General features: G+C 41.8%; 1 protein-coding gene across 1 annotated transcript; it reads left to right on the top strand.

Annotated features, from left to right (window-relative positions):
- Window positions 1–283: 283 nt before the first annotated feature.
- On the top strand, window positions 284–16,594 carry lrrc1 (leucine rich repeat containing 1). Its single transcript, XM_068757117.1, has 14 exons — window positions 284–488; window positions 5,939–6,056; window positions 6,446–6,524; window positions 7,023–7,112; window positions 9,198–9,254; window positions 9,446–9,509; window positions 10,180–10,254; window positions 10,553–10,697; window positions 11,313–11,431; window positions 12,115–12,198; window positions 12,981–13,096; window positions 13,526–13,698; window positions 14,491–14,633; window positions 15,245–16,594. Exons 1-14 carry the CDS (start codon window positions 330–332, stop codon window positions 15,401–15,403), a joined length of 1,581 nt encoding a protein of 526 aa, XP_068613218.1. The 5' UTR covers window positions 284–329; the 3' UTR covers window positions 15,404–16,594.
- The last annotated feature ends 902 nt before the right edge of the window (window positions 16,595–17,496 follow it).

Below are 17,496 nucleotides of genomic sequence, written 5' to 3'. Positions count from 1 at the left end.
AGAAAGAATCGAAAATGCCACAGTCCCCCCCCCGGAGATGCAGCCTGTGTTTTTAGGGGGAAACAGGGGGCTTAGGAGCGGCGCTCGACTCGACACGAGGAACCGAGCTAAAAACAGGTGCGTGCGAAACTCACCAAAGTGAGACAGCGGCGGAGCGGACCCCATGTTGGCCGCGACGTGACGGGGGAGGACTCGGGCAGGACGTTTCGGTGTTTCCCAGCGGGGGCTTCGCTTCTGCTCGACGGCTCAGGAGGTCCAGGACTGTCCCGCCGCAGCGATCTGTTGCATCCCCAGCTCGCCCGCTGTTTGTGTACGACTCTACCCCGGTGATGTTTCACTGTATCCCGCTCTGGCGGTGCAGCCGTCACGTTGACATGATCGATAAGCGCCACTGCTCGCTGCTCTACGTGCCCGACGAGATCTACCGCTACGGCCGGAGTTTGGAGGAGCTGCTGCTGGACGCCAACCAGCTCAGAGACCTGCCCAAGGTACGCGTCCTCTCGCTGGGGTTACCTGCGGGGGGGGGGGGGGGGGGCAGCAGCACTTTGCAAAAAGGCTGGTTGCTGTCAGCGTGACGTCATGCAGAACGTCATCAAGTGGCTCTCTCTGTTAAGTTTAATAATCTAATATCTTCAGTCACAGTCAATGTAACAAAGCACTCTAAAACGTATTAGATGGCGTGACTTTATTCTCGTGAACAATATTATTATGGTTAAGATTGCAATTTCATTCAGTGTTCCAAAACAAAACAAACTGTTTCACTCTGCTGGGCTGCAAAGGTTTAAATGTAGTCTCGAGATTAACTTTTACAACAACAACAAAATCTGAACTTTTTTTTTTGATAAAAAAAGTTCAATAATTTGATTGATCTTCCGCTTCTGTTATTTACGGTGCCATACAAATGCCCAAGTGTAACGTCCTGCAAAAAAAAATAAAGTTAGACCAAGTTAAAACAGGTTTTTGTGGTTTTCCTTCAACTCTACGAATAAAGAAATGAAATATTTGCATAAATTGTGACAGAAGAACGGCAAAACTAATAGACTGAAGAGGGAGAGTTTGTATAATAATCGTTTGGGGGCAAATGAAGTTTAAACCCCAATATATTAATGCAATATAAATAAATATTGACGGTTACAATTTTTGTGTCTGATGCTGGATTTGCTTTGCATATTACATAAATATAATGCGTGTGTCACATGCATCCATTATTAGAGGAGAATGAAAAAGGCGTGCCACCAAATAGCTTGAATTGTTCAGGTAAATTACAACTGGATTGTCTGGAAGCCGCCGAGGTGAGACGGAAACCCACAGCCTGGGTTTCAGTGATCTGCATGAAGTGGCGTGAGATTTAAAGCATTTGAATGCTATTTCTGACAGGCCAGCATGGTCTGTCATTCCCAACTCAAAGTCCCAGAGTTCCCTTCTGGTGTTGTGCTGACACACAACTTCATGCTGCCAGAAGGCGACAGAGGTCTTTGTGTTTATTAGCACATCCCTTGTATGTTTCCCCCAGTCTTTAGTGTTGTAGAAGTTGCTCTCAGTATTGCTTCAGAGAGGGTATTTGTGAACCTGAGTAAAATGTGTGAGGTATTTTCCTTCTCAGGGTCATGTTTTAAAATGCAAGGAGTGCATTTAGTAACGTATTAGCTTTACAGCCGGGGAGAGTAAGGAGAATAAAGTTTGGAATCTGCCCTGACTTCATGTAACAACATGATGTGTGAGACGTAAAACTCACTGGATTGGAGAACTTTTTATTTTCTTTTATCAGCCAAACCCCAACCTTAAAAAAAAAAATATATATATATATATTGTGAGAGAAACGAGCTGAACATTTTTTTGGGACTCTGCCCATCCGCAGTGCTTTGATTGGACAGAGATAATGTGAGCAATCTCCTATGTCTGTGTCACATATTGTCCACTCTGGAAAGCAGGTAGTCTGATAACAAAGACGGCTTCGTGGGTTTTGTTGAAGCCTCACAGGTGCACATGTCAGTGTTTTCTATTGAACCCATTATGGTGCAAACAAACGACACCAGGAACCGAAGCACGTATCAGACATCCTTTTTCCGTCGTCCGCGCTCGAACGATGGGATTAAAAGGTTTGCTGTCATGACAAGAGACGAACGTTGACAATTTTTGAATTCCAACGCTCAGTTCGGAAATATTTTACGTATGTTTAGAGCAGAAAGGGTTGGATTTGTGTTTTTTTTTTTTTAACATGGCGACAAGGAAACCTGTCTGTTGTGCTCCATGGCATTCAACCGATGTCATCAATGCTTGCTGAGTGAAACTCAAGAAATGTCCAACTGGACACACCTCAGTCCAGTGCAGTGCATGCTGCACGTGCCTCCGGGGCAGCTACTGCACACCGCCACCCACGTATTTACGATTGTATCGACAGTATTGTAACACAACAAAGACAAAGTCGTGGCGCCGACTGTTGCGCAGCGGGCAGATAAAGACATGCACGAGGCAGTCATACCAGCAGGATGAAAGAAAGAGAGGTGTGCGTTTACAGTGACAAGATGAGGCAAGTTGAACTTGAGCAGAGAGTTTCGGCACTATTCAGCTTGAAAAGTGTTTAATTCCCCGAGGCCTGAACCCAACGTTCGTAGCAGAGCATTTTACAAGCGTGCTCTCGTTCTCTCTGCACCTTGTTTGGTTTGTTGAAACACCACTTAGCTGTACACGTAGAACAATTACACCAACTGGCCTCTCTGCTGATCCGAAGGTTCCCCTTCAGTAATTGGCCCCCGGGATACACGCCATTGGTCCGGCCAATGAACAGCAGTGTCGGCTTCCTAAACGGTCGAGCTAAGAGACCAGTAAGGATGAGAAGAAGAGCAAATGCTCATTTCCGGTGTAAATTCTCCTACCTGTTAGTTTAGTTTGAAAATGTGTGTTTTTACCATTGACCCCCCCCCCCCCCCCCACCACCACCACCACCTTCAGTGAAACATAGAACCCCCGAAGTGAGGCAGAGGTGGCTGTTTTAAATGAAACGTAAGTGCATTGTGTGCTTTACACCTAAGATAATCCTTCAGGTTATGCAGTTTTGGTCTATTTTTTTATTTTATTTAAAATGCCAAATATTCTCTGGTTGCGGCCTCTTAAGTCTGCGGGTTAATGATTTTGTGTTTTAGTAATTAACCTGTTGGCTGAAAATGACGAGGAGTCTTTCTACATCGACCTTCATTACGGGAAAGTTTAGCCTTCTTTTCTTGAAGTCCGTAGAAATTCCGTAAGTAATGTAATTCATAGTTGCAGCCCTAGAAAACATGCACACACCCACCAACACACACACACACACACACACACACACCCACTGGTCTCAGAAACCAAAATTGCAGCCTCCTTTTTAGCATGACTGGCTCTTTGGCTGTTTGTGAATTTAACACCATTCAGCTGTTTCATAAATCATGACGGTGTGAGTGAAGGGTCCTGGTGGCAGGAAGGTGGAGGGGGGGGGGGGGGGGTGTCCTGTGTGAAGTGGTTAAATCGGTGTGTTGCTGTGAAGCCCATAGCAGGAAGCCGGTGGCTAAACTGACTATAACTCTGCTGCCGTGCCGGGCTTTGTCACCAGGAGAGACGTGACGGCCGTTGGAGTCGCTGACTCAGAGGACCTCAGTTCTTGATTTTCCTTTTCATTATTATCATTTTGATAGGAGCGACTGCTGAGCTGAAAGAACTGACGAAGATACACGACATTTGGTTTGGCCAGGACTGAGAGGGTGCTCGGATGTCGTTTCATTTTTTATGTTACTATTCTATAAAGTCACTTTTGTGCTGTATGATCTGAATACATTAAAGGCTTCTGCTGAAGACTTGAGTGGTGGGCATCATTGTCCGTGCACTCACAAACCACACTCTGCTCCTGCTTGTCCTGTGACGAATAGTTTTGAAGATGAAACTGCAGATTCAAACGTTGACTCTGGGACCCGGAATGGTTGATCTATTCCTGACCCAGTGGCTTTTTGATTGTCACACATGGTTGAATGTTTGTGGCGGAGAGCTGAGTGTCACTAACTGGAAGAACCGGTTTGCTGTGTCACACAACCCATTGCATGTTTGTGACTAAACCGATCAATTATACACAGTCTTTTGTTAATATTCTGGTGTTGATTGTCATCAGGAGGATTAGAAAGTGACAAAAGCATTTGGGTGAAAGTGCCTTTGTTTTCACGGGACCTCAAAAATGTGACCATGAAGGTTTTTGTTTTTGTTTTTTTAACCGGTAACTGTGATTGCTGTGTCATACAAGAAGCAAATAGCTAAAGTAGGAAGTAGGAAAATATGAGAACGACAATCATCGTCCGAATTTAATTTGTACTCAATTCCTCATTTGTCGGACTTGGTGTTTGTTCTCTAAGTAAACAAGTCAGTACTTGTTAACACGCCCATGGCAATCTAATCACAATACACCTCTGAATTGTGCACATGCGATTAAGCGCCCCATATTTTGCCCCATATTTTGAGCTCATGAGTAGGTAAAGTGTTTCGGACAGCAAACCTCAGTCGGTTGTCTTGATATACAGCTTTGTTTGCATGATGGAATGATGGATTACAACCATCTTAAAACCTTGGGTGGAGTTCGACTTTTGGACTCTTGGGCTTTTTTATTGTCCACGTTATTAAATGAAGCAGGATCTGTATCTGGATATGGCGTGTGGATAATGAGCAGCTGGAGCATTAGGTCTTATTTTCAAAAATGCAAACACATAATAAATATTTCACTCGTGCCTATAGCTGACATTAACTAGGATCTGATGTGCAGGAGATTGATCTGGCATTCAGAAACCATGACGTGCGCGGAGTGTACTGTGTGATGAGGGGCCAAAATTGCGTATGCATCAACCAAACTGATGGAATGACTTTTATGGTGTTTTAGTTTATCTTCTTGAGGTCCATCAATCTCCAGAGAAAACGATAGAGCTCATAAACATGGGAACCAGAAGGGGAACGGTTCAAGCGTCAAGCGTTTGGCCTTTTCAAACCCGCAATGCAGCCCGTTGTTTGGAATACACTGCCATTGTGTTACACCGCTGTATGTTCCTTCTGCATGAGAATAGAGAACAAAGTTTTATCGAGCAAATTATTGAGGCCGTGCAGGTTTTGAATGTACTTGACATCCAGATCAAAAGGGCACACAGTATATTTAACAGTTAACTAACAGGAACAGCAACTGCGCCGTTGATGAATGTTTTAATTAATAAAGTTTTAGTCGACTGTATTTGTAGACGAGCTCAGCTGGTTTCTAACAGGCAACGGCGGAGAGAGTGAATTCAGGAGGCTGGTTTTGCTGCTGCTGCTGAAACATTATTGTTAGTGACCCGCTTTTCCGCCGCACATGCAGGAACGTTTCTGCCCACGCTTCTTACTGGCTTGTGGTAATTGCTTGCCTGTTGAATAAGTCTCTCAGAAATTGACAGCGGAGACGCGAGGCCTGAAATGAAGTCTGATGGTGGAAGGAAAGCACTTGAGAGTGGCCGAAGGAGAAGGTTGATACAGATAATTATGAGACAGAAAGTAAACCTGCTGTCAGTCATCTGTGTTAAAGCCTTTTCAATAGGACTCGAAGCGAGGACATTAAATGTCACATTAATTAGTAATTATTCAAATAGTCTTTTACCGCAACAGGATGTTATGTCAGTAAAACAGTGCCTTTATTTTTATTTCTTCAAGATCAAAATGTACCAATTTGTCAAATAGAAGATAAGAACAACAACGAGAAATATATATATATATATATATATATATATATATATAAAAACCTACATGAATTAATAAATATAAACCAGGGATTAAAATGAAAGAATAAAAGATGACATGTTTCTGCAGAGAAGCAAGATCCTCACTCAGAAATCACCAGGAACTAGTTGTTGTAAAACCTGTTATATATTTGAACTGAAAATGTGCTTCTCTTTTTTTAACCTTTTAGCCATTTTTCCAACTTGTGAAACTAAGAAAACTTGGCCTGAGTGACAATGAGATCCAGAGACTTCCACCAGAAATAGCCAACTTCATGCAGCTGGTAGAACTGGATGTCTCCCGAAATGGTAAGAGGAGGAAGCACCAGTGTACCAAAGCAACTCGAATATTAGATCACAATTAGATTTGTTACAAACTACATTTAATTCCTGTTTTTTATGTTTGTATTAAACAAACATGAGAAAGTTTTACTTTTTATAGTTAAAAGTGATGCTCATCGATTACAGCTGTTTTAAGTTCATTATATGACAAAAATGTATTACTTTGCTCTTTATTTGCAACTAGTAGTAGCAAAACTATTGACTCATCAAACAGGTTTATCTTGTACTATATTTACTGCAAGTCTCCATTGATGCCTTTAGTCGTTCCTCATCATTGTTACGTTTATGTGTTGTTTATTGTAGCAGCTGTTTTGAGAGAAGTGATGAAGAAATGTTTGCCTTTTTTTCTTCTTCAGATATTATGGAACTTCCAGAGAGCATTTCATACTGCAAGTCCCTCCAAGTGGCTGATTTTAGTGGAAATCCATTAACAAGGTGTAGTAGTCCTTATTATGCTGTAACTTTCAAAACAAATAACGCTTCCTCTGAGACTGACCTCAGAGGAAGCAATGTGTGGCCACAACTGCCGTCTAACTCATTCCATCTGGTCGGTCTGCAGCATTAGACAGAATTATGGGTGGAATAACACTCGTGTGAGTGTGTCTGCGTGTCTCCATTCGAAAGCTGAGAAAACTGCCAACACCATATTCTGTTTGTACAGTTGAAGTAGTATCATTGTATATTCTATCATCAATAAGGTCTAAGAGCGTTTACATTTATCTTTAACAGTTTATAGCTGAACTCTTGCTTCACATTCCTTACAGTAGCCTTAAGTAGAAATAAATCAACGCAGGCATCCTATTAGAACCAATGCTTGATGTTAGCTGTAAAATGTTTGTCCAGTGGTCATAAAGTAAGGGTATTTTTTTACTTTAGTATTTAAAGCATTCCTTGTGCAGGATTCTCAGTGTGGCTCCTCTCTCGTCTTTCCAGGTTACCTGAAAGTTTTCCAGAGTTACGGAATTTAACATGCCTTTCCATCAATGATATTTCATTGCAAGTTCTTCCAGATAACATTGGAAAGTAAGTACACATCATCACACCTGCTTTCACATAGCTGAACCTTGCCAGCAAAGCATTTCCACATAGTTTCATAGCAGAGGCCAAAACAAGTGTTTATTCAGAAGTGACTAAACTATGTTGTGGTTGTGGCTTTATTATTATTTAGGATAATGCTTATTGCTGGCTCTGCTGCTCTAATGTTTTACCTTTCGTTTCAATTTCTGCTCTGGATCTGAACCAAACAAACCAAACAATGTCTCCTTACACGATTAGTAGGTAGGATCATCTCTGTAGTACCACAATGCTTCATTTATAATACGATTTGGGGTGCTACAAATTTTGGACAATAATTTTATCCTGGTGTGAAGGAGCTGAGCCGAAAGGCAAGGCTCTCCATTTTACCGGTCAGTCTACGTTCCTATTCTCATCTACGATCACAAGCTTTGGGTCATAACCGAAAGGACAAGCGGTCGGAATGAGTTAGGCTGAGGAGCTCAGTCACCAGGGAGGAACTCGGAGTAGAGCCGCTGTTCCTCCACATCGACAGGAGGTGGCTGGGGCATCTATTTCTGATGCCTCCTGGACTCCTCCCTGGGGAGGTGTTCCAGGCCTGTCCGACAGGGAAGAGGACTCGGGGGAGACCTTAGGACACGCTGGAGAGACTCCAGTCTCTCAGCTGCCTGGGGAACGCCTCGGGATAGATGGAGGAGGTGTCTGGGGAGAGGGAAGTCTGGAGGGAAGTCTGAAAAAACCTGCTTCCGCCACCCAGCCCTGGATAAGTAGTGGAAGATGGATGGATGGTAAAAATCACACCGGATATAAACATTGTTATGTAAAGCAACTCAGCTGGGCTTGGAGGAAAATCTTGAAGTGCTTTCGCCTCTCATCCAAGAGGCTTCTTCAGTTCAAAAATGAAAAGGTTTCTGTTCAGCTAAAGTAATTGAATAACCTACTGAGGAGTGTGGCCAAACACTTGAGCGTCTAAAGTTGTCAGAGAGCTGTTTGTCTTTGCGCTCTGTGTCACGATTGTAATGTTTAATCCAACACGTCCTCCCATCACACCGGATTGAGGGAGACACCAAGGAGAGATCCTCGTCTCAGACATGCCGGGCAGTGTTTCACGACAGGGCTGCGTTTGTCTTTCTGCATAAAAGGCTCGCTGTGCGACGGCACATACTCTGCCTCAGTGAAAGCCGATGTCTGCTACTCTTTATCCCCAGAGCTCTCCCGTATTGTTTGCTCATAATTGAGTTTAATAACACAACTATGTGCTTTCAGGTCGAGTTGTCACAAGGGATGTTTTCAGAAGAATGCTGAAATGAATAATAAACATGGATTTCAGGGGATAAATGTACTGCGTCTAGGTACTATAGTGTTCTGTTATGCTCCCCTCAGATTCAAGTTTCTTTTAACAGTATCACGTTGCGAGTCATTGGAACTACTGCACTTTGGTGTTGAGGCTGGAAATGTTGAAAAGACAAATGTTAGTTTTAGCCCTTCAAATAAAATGTCACGCTTGGTTTTGTCTGATGGATTTCTGACTTTGAAAAGGAGCAATCCAGAAGGAAATGAATCACATTTACTTACAAAGTTTATTTTAACTGTCCCTGTGGTAGAAATAATGCATTAGCGGTACTTAAGGCTGAACTATTTGTTGCATTTGAGTTTTTATTTGTAGCATCTACGGTTCAAAACAATAACAGCGGCAACAGGATGGACATTGTCCTGTATAAATTGACTGTTGTAGAATTCTTCATTACCTGTGTGTGTGTGTGTGTGTGCACGCTAGGTGTATCTCTGCACTTTGGTCGGTGATGCCGTGTAGACATGTTGCTGCTGATTGAGAGCACGCTGTGATTGTACAGCCTTGATAAGATGGACACACCTCAAAAGAGCTTCCTTTTGCCACATATCTGATTGCAAGAGGACGTTTTTGCATCCATTTCCGCTTGTTAAGAACTCCTCAGTTTTACTCACTGCAACGCAGAGCATTGAGGTTAACCCGTAAATAATATGCACTGTACCGGTAAAACACAAAAGGTGAAGCTGTAATGCATTTTTGGATTTCCAACAATACAAAGTCATTCCTTTTTCCTGTCATTTCAGCCTCTCTAATTTGGCATCATTAGAACTCAGAGAAAATCTACTGACATTCCTACCAGAGTAAGTATTCAACCAACAGTCACAGGGTGAGAATGCACTGTACGTGTGCACAATGTTGCATCTCATTCCTCTGAAGTGTGCGTTGTGTGCACGAGTACAGACAAAGAAGCTGTGTATGTTCATGAGCAGGACTCTGATCAATCGTTTGTAGCGCACGCAGAAGATCTCTGACCAGTACGTCTCATCCTCAGGTCGCTATCATTGCTTCATAGGCTCGAAGAACTCGACCTTGGAAATAATGAACTGTACAGTCTGGTGAGTTGTGTTTTCTTTCTCAGTGTTATATAATATGTCTAACACTGAAAGGAACAGAACTTAACTTCCCATTCCCTTGTTGTGTCTAAGTGACCTGGCCTTTGCAGGGAACGTAATATTATGAGTGATGTCAGATGCTAAATGATTTAATGACTCGTTAAACAAAGTCAGCCTCCCAAGAAAAAAAAAGCCCTCTGTGTGATAAATCTTCATTTGTAGCTTGTTCTTGAATTAACTCCTTGAGTGCCAGTCATTTCTAGCTCAGCTATATGCTGAGTGCCCCAGTTTTTGCATCTTTCATCACGAAAATAAAGTGTGTTCCTACCATTTATCATTCCGGAGTTATGGGCCGTTGAAGAGGCAGATTTCAATGTCAGGGTTGGCGGTGAATGCGTGGGTTATTAAAAAACGTCTTTAGACGTGAATGGCACTCAAAGAGTTAATTCAATATTTTTAATATTGGATGTTTTCTGATTTGTTCTGCTTTCACTTTTGATAATTACCATCAGTGAATGAAATGTGTAACACCCATGACAGATATGCAGGCTAAAAGCCCATTGGTGCACACAATGAACTTGAATTAAACCAAAAAGTACAATGTCAGAGGTCGCTAACGGTCTATCTGTTCTCTCTTCCTGTCTCACTGTCAACATTTCTTACTCACACACAGCCAGAGTCGATAGGCTGTCTTGTCAGCTTAAAGGACTTGTGGATGGATGGAAATCAGTTGGCTGAAATTCCTGCAGTAAGATAATCCTACGCTGTGGTTCCTGTATTTGAGATTATGTTGTGGTCTGCGCTGCTGTTTATATTAAGCGTTTTAATTTCATTGTGAAATAGTGAACAAGATGCACAAACGAATGATGAGACATGCATCTGCAATAATCAGACATTCTGTATTACTGCTGTAAATATAGAAGCAGCACAGCGTATTCCTTCAAACAATGCTGTGTAATGTTAACACTGGAGCGGCAACTTATTTTGTCAGGATATCTGCTGTCATATTTGTGTTTGCATGTCATCATTTCTACTTTGCCCTTCAGGAGATGGGCAGTATGAAAAGCCTGTTGTGTCTGGATGTCTCAGAAAACAAAATTGAGCGGGTTCCAGAGGAGTTGGGTTGTCTGGCGTCCCTGACTGATCTTCTGGTGTCTCAGAACCTCATTGATTTCCTGCCGGAAAGCATTGGTAAATGATTGGATTCTCTTTTCTGCATATTTAAATCAGCTTGTTTTTGTATGCTTATATATTAAAACCATGAAATGTAAGTACAGTAATAACTTGACATACGAGGATAATTCATTCCTGGACCGAGCTCGTAACTTAAATCACTTTTGCGTCAAATCAATTTTTCCCATATAAAATAACTGAAAACAATTTCATCCGCTCCAGCCGTCTAAAAACACTCAAATCAACGCTAATGACAATTGAAAAAACGTCTTTAATTGCAGCAGGAGACGAGTTCGGAGCGCGAGGCCATTTAGCATCAGCATCGAGAAGTTTCTCGTATCTCATTTATGCTCGCGTCTCAAAGCAAAATATTGCTCGCAGATTTGCTTTTATCTCGGAACGTTCGTATATTAAAGCACTCGTTTGTCGAGGTATTACTGTACAGCCAGCATACTTTGGTGTCTGTATTACGGCAGCAAATATTTCATCACACCACTGATCAATATCTGAACAACTTCCGTCTTTACTTCCGAGCCAAGGCTGGAAAATCAGTTTAGTCTTGCAAGTAAACGCAATGCATCACAACAAAGATTTATTTTAATGAATGTTTCGTATTTTTTTCTGTCTCTGCAGGAAAACTACGGAAACTTTCCATATTGAAGGCTGACCAGAATAGGTTGGCGTATCTTCCAGAGAGCATCGGTAACTGTGAAAGCCTCACAGAGCTTGTGCTCACAGAGAACCAACTACAGGTCGGTTTGCAACAGCATCCCTGTGTAGTTTACTGTGGCAATTAGCTTAAATACTCTTACTTGGGTAGTCCGTGGCAACCTGCTTAATCCTAACTGTAGGCTAGGCCAACATGAGGCCTGTGGAAATGCATGTATTTCAGTTGCATGAATGCAGTATATTTGAAGGCAACGGCTCATTGCCTCCGCCGAGGCGAGGCGAGGTGGAGGTTATGTGCCTCTGTCTGTCTGTCAGTCCGCTAGCAAGATAACTCAAAATGTTCTGGATGGATCTGGATGAAACATTTGGGGAATGTTACCAGGAACGGATGATTACATTTTGGTGATGATCCAGAAGAGATTCTGGATCATTTTTAAATCTTCGGTAACATTGCAGTCAACGGAGCTTCAAAATGTATTCCTCAATATCTCAGTTGATTATTGTTTACGTCCTCACCAGTCTATTTCATTGTGGGAGAGGCCAAATTTGTTCCCTCTCTCTCTCTCTCTCTCTCTCTCTCTCTGCATGACAGCAATATGCGTTACTGAAAATGAAAGTAATAAGAGGAAATCTATTTAATAGGACTTCCACACACCCAGCATAATGTGGAGCAACAAATCACATCCGATTCTGTTTGTCTTTATGTTTTAAAAGCTTCCTGTTTTGGCTGATTGACTCATTCTGATTTTGATGATTTCATTGTTAGAGTTTGCCGAGGAGTATTGGAAAGTTGAAGCGACTTTCCAACCTTAACTGTGACAGAAACCAGCTGGCATCTTTACCGAAGGAGGTAATCTTTTCATGCATTAACCAACAGAATTTCAGGGGGGGGGGTTAACGTTTGTTACAGCAACTGATGCATCTGATGACCTGTAACTCAAATGGAAAAAAGTTATTTTAAAAACTTTATTTTGTTCCCTTAGAGAATTAGAAAGATTAGCGTGATAGTTTACCAGCCAGCAGTTGTGATTACCTATATTATGCTCAACCACCCAGTCATGTGTAATAATGTGACTGGTGTTATTACACATGTTATTACGCATGTGATGTGTAATAATACATGACTCCATATTCAATCTGGTACAGTAGAATATTTGAAATTTTTCATCAAGGTATGAAAAATAAAGTCTACTGCTGTGAGACACCAGCTGCACAATGCGGAAGAGCAGAGCAGGGAAAGTGCAGCGAGAGGGAGAATGCACGCCTGAAACGCCCACTATCAATCACAGAGTGAGTCATGTATAAAACAGGAGATATCACAGATAAAAGGCGTAAAAGAACTGGGAGAAGAAACAAACCCCAGCTGGCACTCTATGAGAATTTTATTTTCTGCAATTGCCAGCTTCTAGGCCTAAATGCTCCTAATATTAGGTCCGTCGGCCAGATCATATTGACAGTTTGACTGCTCTGCCACTGAAATCACCAATTCTGGGACAGAGTGGCTGACTGAGTTACTCTCTTTGTTAACCCCCCCCCCCCCCACCATGATTTCTCTGTATATTCCCGTGATACTTTCTCACGTGTCGCTGGACTGACGGGCGGCTCAATCATGTTGTGACCTCTGTTCTCCAGATTGGTGGGTGCAGCGGTCTGAATGTCTTCTGTGTGCGAGAGAACAGACTGATGAGGATTCCGCCGGAGCTGTCTCAGGCCACGGAGCTGCATGTGTTTGATGTCTCAGGAAACAGGTTTGTTCAGCAACACGCAGGCCGTCTCTTCATTATCAGTGATGGACGTGATTAAGAAACACATTGTGCTTCCAGTGACGAGAACACTTTGTGATTAATTGATCACGATTTTTCATGCTTTCTGCTCTCTGATGTTGAGGTGATTATATTGATTGTAGTTATCTTGATGCTTTGGCCGTTGATTGAAGGTTCTTTCTTTGCCTGTATCCATTTTAGTCCCAAGTTTTGCCTTCAGAGAAAGCAACAGGAATGTCTCCTGTCTTAGTCGCACACAATCTGCTCTGGAGAGCGTCTTTTATTCTCACTGTTAAAACAACAGCCAATTTTCTTATCCTAGCATATCACAACTATTAATGCAAAAGTGTCAACCTGCAGATATCCTGCTATTTCTAAAGGGCAGTCACCGATTGATATTTTGTTTGTTTCCAGGCTTGTCCACTTACCGATGTCACTGACTACACTCCGCCTGAAGGCCTTGTGGCTATCGGAGAACCAGTCGCAGCCTCTCCTTACCTTCCAGACCGATGTTGATCCCGACACGGGCGAGAAGGTTCTCACTTGTGTGTTGCTGCCGCAACAGCCGTATGAGTCGGACAATAAAGGTAATGTTAAGTGTTTGTTTTAAACAACCATGGACCCAAATAAAAAAAATGAAATCTGGTTTATTAGGAGCCATGTCTGTATGTAAATACTTTTTTTTTGACATACATCTTAAGTGTCAAACGTATCCTCCCAGAGTGAAACGGCCCCATTCCTGTGGCATTTGAGTAACGCTCCTCATCCGGTCTCTCATCCCCTCAGATGATTTAGTGCCCCGTGGTTTTTGATGACTTTATCACACACAGATTTATCTACTCGGTGAAGCACACTGTGTTCTGCGCACTCTGATCCCTTCCTGCAGTATCCGTCAATTTTGAGGTTGTGTAAGAGATCACAGCGCCTGTAACAGATCAGGGCCTGTCCTGCCCCTTGAGGCCCTCCTTGGTTATGTTTTTCAGAAATGCGGTGGACTAGACAGCTAAAGAGGCTTAGCAGTGGGCTGGCCTGCTGCCATTACAGGCTCACCACTGGGGTATAGTGATGCTGCCAAGGGCCGGCTCTGTCTCTGCCTGATACAACCGCTTCTTGTTATTTTTCCTCTCTGCTGTCATCTACAGTGTTTATGCCTGTCTGACTTGTGATTCAGTGGGAGACATTTATTCCTTTCTTTTTACATTTACTCCTTAATTTACACCCAACCGTAACCATTTGGAAATGACACCTGAATCCCTTTTTTTTTGTAACATGCCATCTTTCTCCAGTGAGAACGAAAACCGTTCTTGAGGTTCTTCTCTGGAACTCCCCTTTATTCATTTGGTGTGTGCAGAGAGTCCAGTAATGTGCTGTCCCTGCAGGCTCTGATAATCTCGCCCGCTGTGGAGCCTTGGAGAGTTTGGTGAATGATGTGGCCGACGACACATGGGACGACAAAGGAGTGAACAGGATCAGCTCCATTCACTTCCTGGACGATGATGAGGAGGATGATGATGACGACAAGGTGAGCCCAACGGGCGGAAGGTTGATGGCAGTGATATCTAACCTCTAATATATATATATATATTATATGTTTGCAGACAATAAGTATGTTGATTGGACTCGTGTCTAGAGCTTTAAATATTCTTCCCTGTGGACCAACGTTGTTATAAACTAGCATAGTTATAAACTAGCATAGTTATAAAGTAGATGAGATGTTTCTAATGGGACAGCTAAAGGTTTGTTTTGTATTTTTGATGCTGTCCTCAGATAAAATGTCAAGGATCCCAAACCGGTGTATTAGAATCACAGTTCTGTAAACCTGTAAACACATTTGTGTATTTTTTTATTTCGCACCATGCAAGTGGAACAACTACTGTATTATACGCATACAGTGATGTGAATGTATTTAAATCCATGTTGCAGCATTTATTTATTTCCTAATCCAAGTAAATACGGGGTTTCAGTAAATGACGCATTCAAGTTTCTAATACATTATAGTAAACTGGGTTTGTCATGTAAATGTTTTGTGAGCTTCCTGGTCTCTCAGATTCTTTTCGTTTTCCAGTAAACTGCTACTTCCTGTGCTGCAGATATGAGAACTCTAACACGTGTGATTCTATTTCTTTCACACAGGGGACTCTGCTTCGCCGGGCCACGCCTCACCCCGGTGAGCTGAAAACCATGAAAAAGGCGGCAGAGAACCTTCGCAATGACCTGAACGCTGCCAAAGGCCTGGACTCCAACAAAAACGAGGTCAATAACGCTGCAGACAGAGTGACCACGTCTGTGTGACCTTTTACCTCAGAACTACCTTTACCTCCTGCGTCCCACCATGTCGTCCTGCACAAATCCCGCCGCCCCTCTTTCTTTTGCCTACAAACCCCAACGTGGCCTACCCTTCCTGTGATTAAACCCCCAGGATGCCTGTAACCTTATTTAATCTCCTGCCTTGTGTAGAACATGTTTGTCTCGGACTGTCAGGGCTGCAGTGCCTTCCTGTTTTGAAATAATTCCACAGCAATAATCTGCACAAATGCTCCTTTTTAAAAAGTAAAAAAAAAAAAAAAAACGGTGACTCTTTTTAAAGGCCTCTTTTTAAAAATATATGATAGGTAGTTGCACTATTATAAGACTTTTTAATATGGTCCAGCTTTCGTAGATGTATTATATATGTGTTTTGTATCTATTTTTAAAACACTGGGTGAATACTTCTTTTTACATTTTGGGCTAAAGCAGGAGCTTTTGGACCTACTGATTAAGGGTTGTTGTATAGTCGCTTGTGAATATTGATACTTTTTGGCAGCTCAGATGTAAATAGAAAATGTATAGCAAATTATGTCATTAGTTGCAGACTTAAAACATTTTTCCTTTTTTATTTTTAATCAAAGCAACAAAACACAGTCACTGATGTCTTATTCAAGCCATATATTTGTCATTGGGTTATGAGACGGCCTTGAATCCTGTTAAACATCTAAACTAATTATTCAATAATGAATAGTATAGATGTAATTAATAATGGATTTAAGTGCTGCACATCAAACTTTAAATTTTAAGTAAGTAAGTAAAATGCTGTCTTATTTATATGTGCTGTGCGCCACTGTTTTTTATTTTTTATTTTTTTTAAATAGATGCCAAACCAGCCGTAAACGTCTCCCTTTAACGAAGAGTACTGTATGATCATTAGACGCATGTTGAGGTTCGTACCACAGGGTTGGCATTCTTTTAAAACACAGTTGTCAAAAGTTCCACTTTGATGCACTTCTCAGCGTTTCTCAAATCTTTCTACATGGTACATAAGGAATGGTATTATTTTGTTTTTAAGTTGATTGGCAATACGGACCAGAGAAATTGGTTCAAGTGTTGATTTTTAATGTTTTCTGATTATTATTTTTGATCAAACTGCACAAATCTGATCTCAGATGGACGTTGTAGCCTCGGGATTTTGATGACCTTTTAACCACTGATCAATAAAATGAGTGCAACACTAAACACGTTTTTCTTCTTTTTAATTTCATTTGTATTTTAGCCTTGAGTGTAAAGCGAATGTCAGAAATGTTTCATTTAAAAAAAAAAAAAAAAACCATAAATTTGATGAGCTACATTATTTGTTATATCTAAAAATAATTTATTTTCATAGTAACCCCAGAGTTAAGGTGGCTTTTAGACAATAATGCAGTTAATCCACTTCCTGACCCTCCGTAGTTCGCTTTGTCCAGAGTGCATGATGTTTCTTTATCACTCTACCAGAATGCTTCATGAACAATCTGTGTGACCCTGCATGTATCGCATGTTGTACAGACGCTGCCCTGTGCAAGTACAACCCTGATTCCAACCTGTGATGCTGTGGAATTCATTTGAAATTAAATTGAGTCAAAAGGGATATATATATGATATTCAAACTGATAAATGTTATAGATTATAGAAACGGGAACAAAAGGAGAAGGGGACACTCTCTCTGAATAATGTCTCCCCGTCTTTGGTTCTGAATGACCGGGCCTTTCGTTCAGTCGTGATTCTCTCACCTGTCACCGACACGGAACGATCCAATCGCTTGTTCTTGCACATTGAGCAACATTACCAGCCTTTATTGTTGCCCTTGTTCCAATTTGTTTGAAATGTTGATGTCATTGACATCAATTTCATCTTGCAGGTGCGCACCTTCTTTTTTTTTTGGTGTGTGTGTGTCTCTGTCCAGTTTATCATCTGATTGAAGTGTATCAGTTATCAATACAGCCTTGGTGTATTATTTAATTAAACAGCAGTTTCAGGTACTAAACTGTTAACATTAACCCATGTTTGGCTGCTTTAACTGGCCTCATGCTCTTTAAAAGTGGAAGCTTATTCAGTGAGACTCCAACGCATTTCAAACATGGTGTTGACCTGAA

The sequence above is a fragment of the Brachionichthys hirsutus genome, unplaced genomic scaffold (genome assembly GCF_040956055.1).
Source record: "Brachionichthys hirsutus isolate HB-005 unplaced genomic scaffold, CSIRO-AGI_Bhir_v1 contig_796, whole genome shotgun sequence".
Lineage (NCBI taxonomy): Eukaryota > Metazoa > Chordata > Actinopteri > Lophiiformes > Brachionichthyidae > Brachionichthys > Brachionichthys hirsutus.
The sequence above is the reverse complement of the archived record's forward strand: the minus strand, read 5'-3'. Positions and strand labels throughout refer to the sequence as shown.

What these genes read in the sequence shown, in the direction of transcription:
- lrrc1 (XM_068757117.1), top strand. Translation starts at nt 330, where the DNA reads ATGTTTCACTGTATCCCGCTCTGGCGGTGCAGCCGTCACGTTGACATG. An exon ending in ACTGGATGTCTCCCGAAATG is followed by an intron (nt 6,057 to 6,445) that starts GTAAGAGGAGGA and finishes TTTCTTCTTCAG; the next exon opens with ATATTATGGAACTTCCAGAG. An exon ending in CTACTGACATTCCTACCAGA is followed by an intron (nt 9,255 to 9,445) that starts GTAAGTATTCAA and finishes TCTCATCCTCAG; the next exon opens with GTCGCTATCATTGCTTCATA.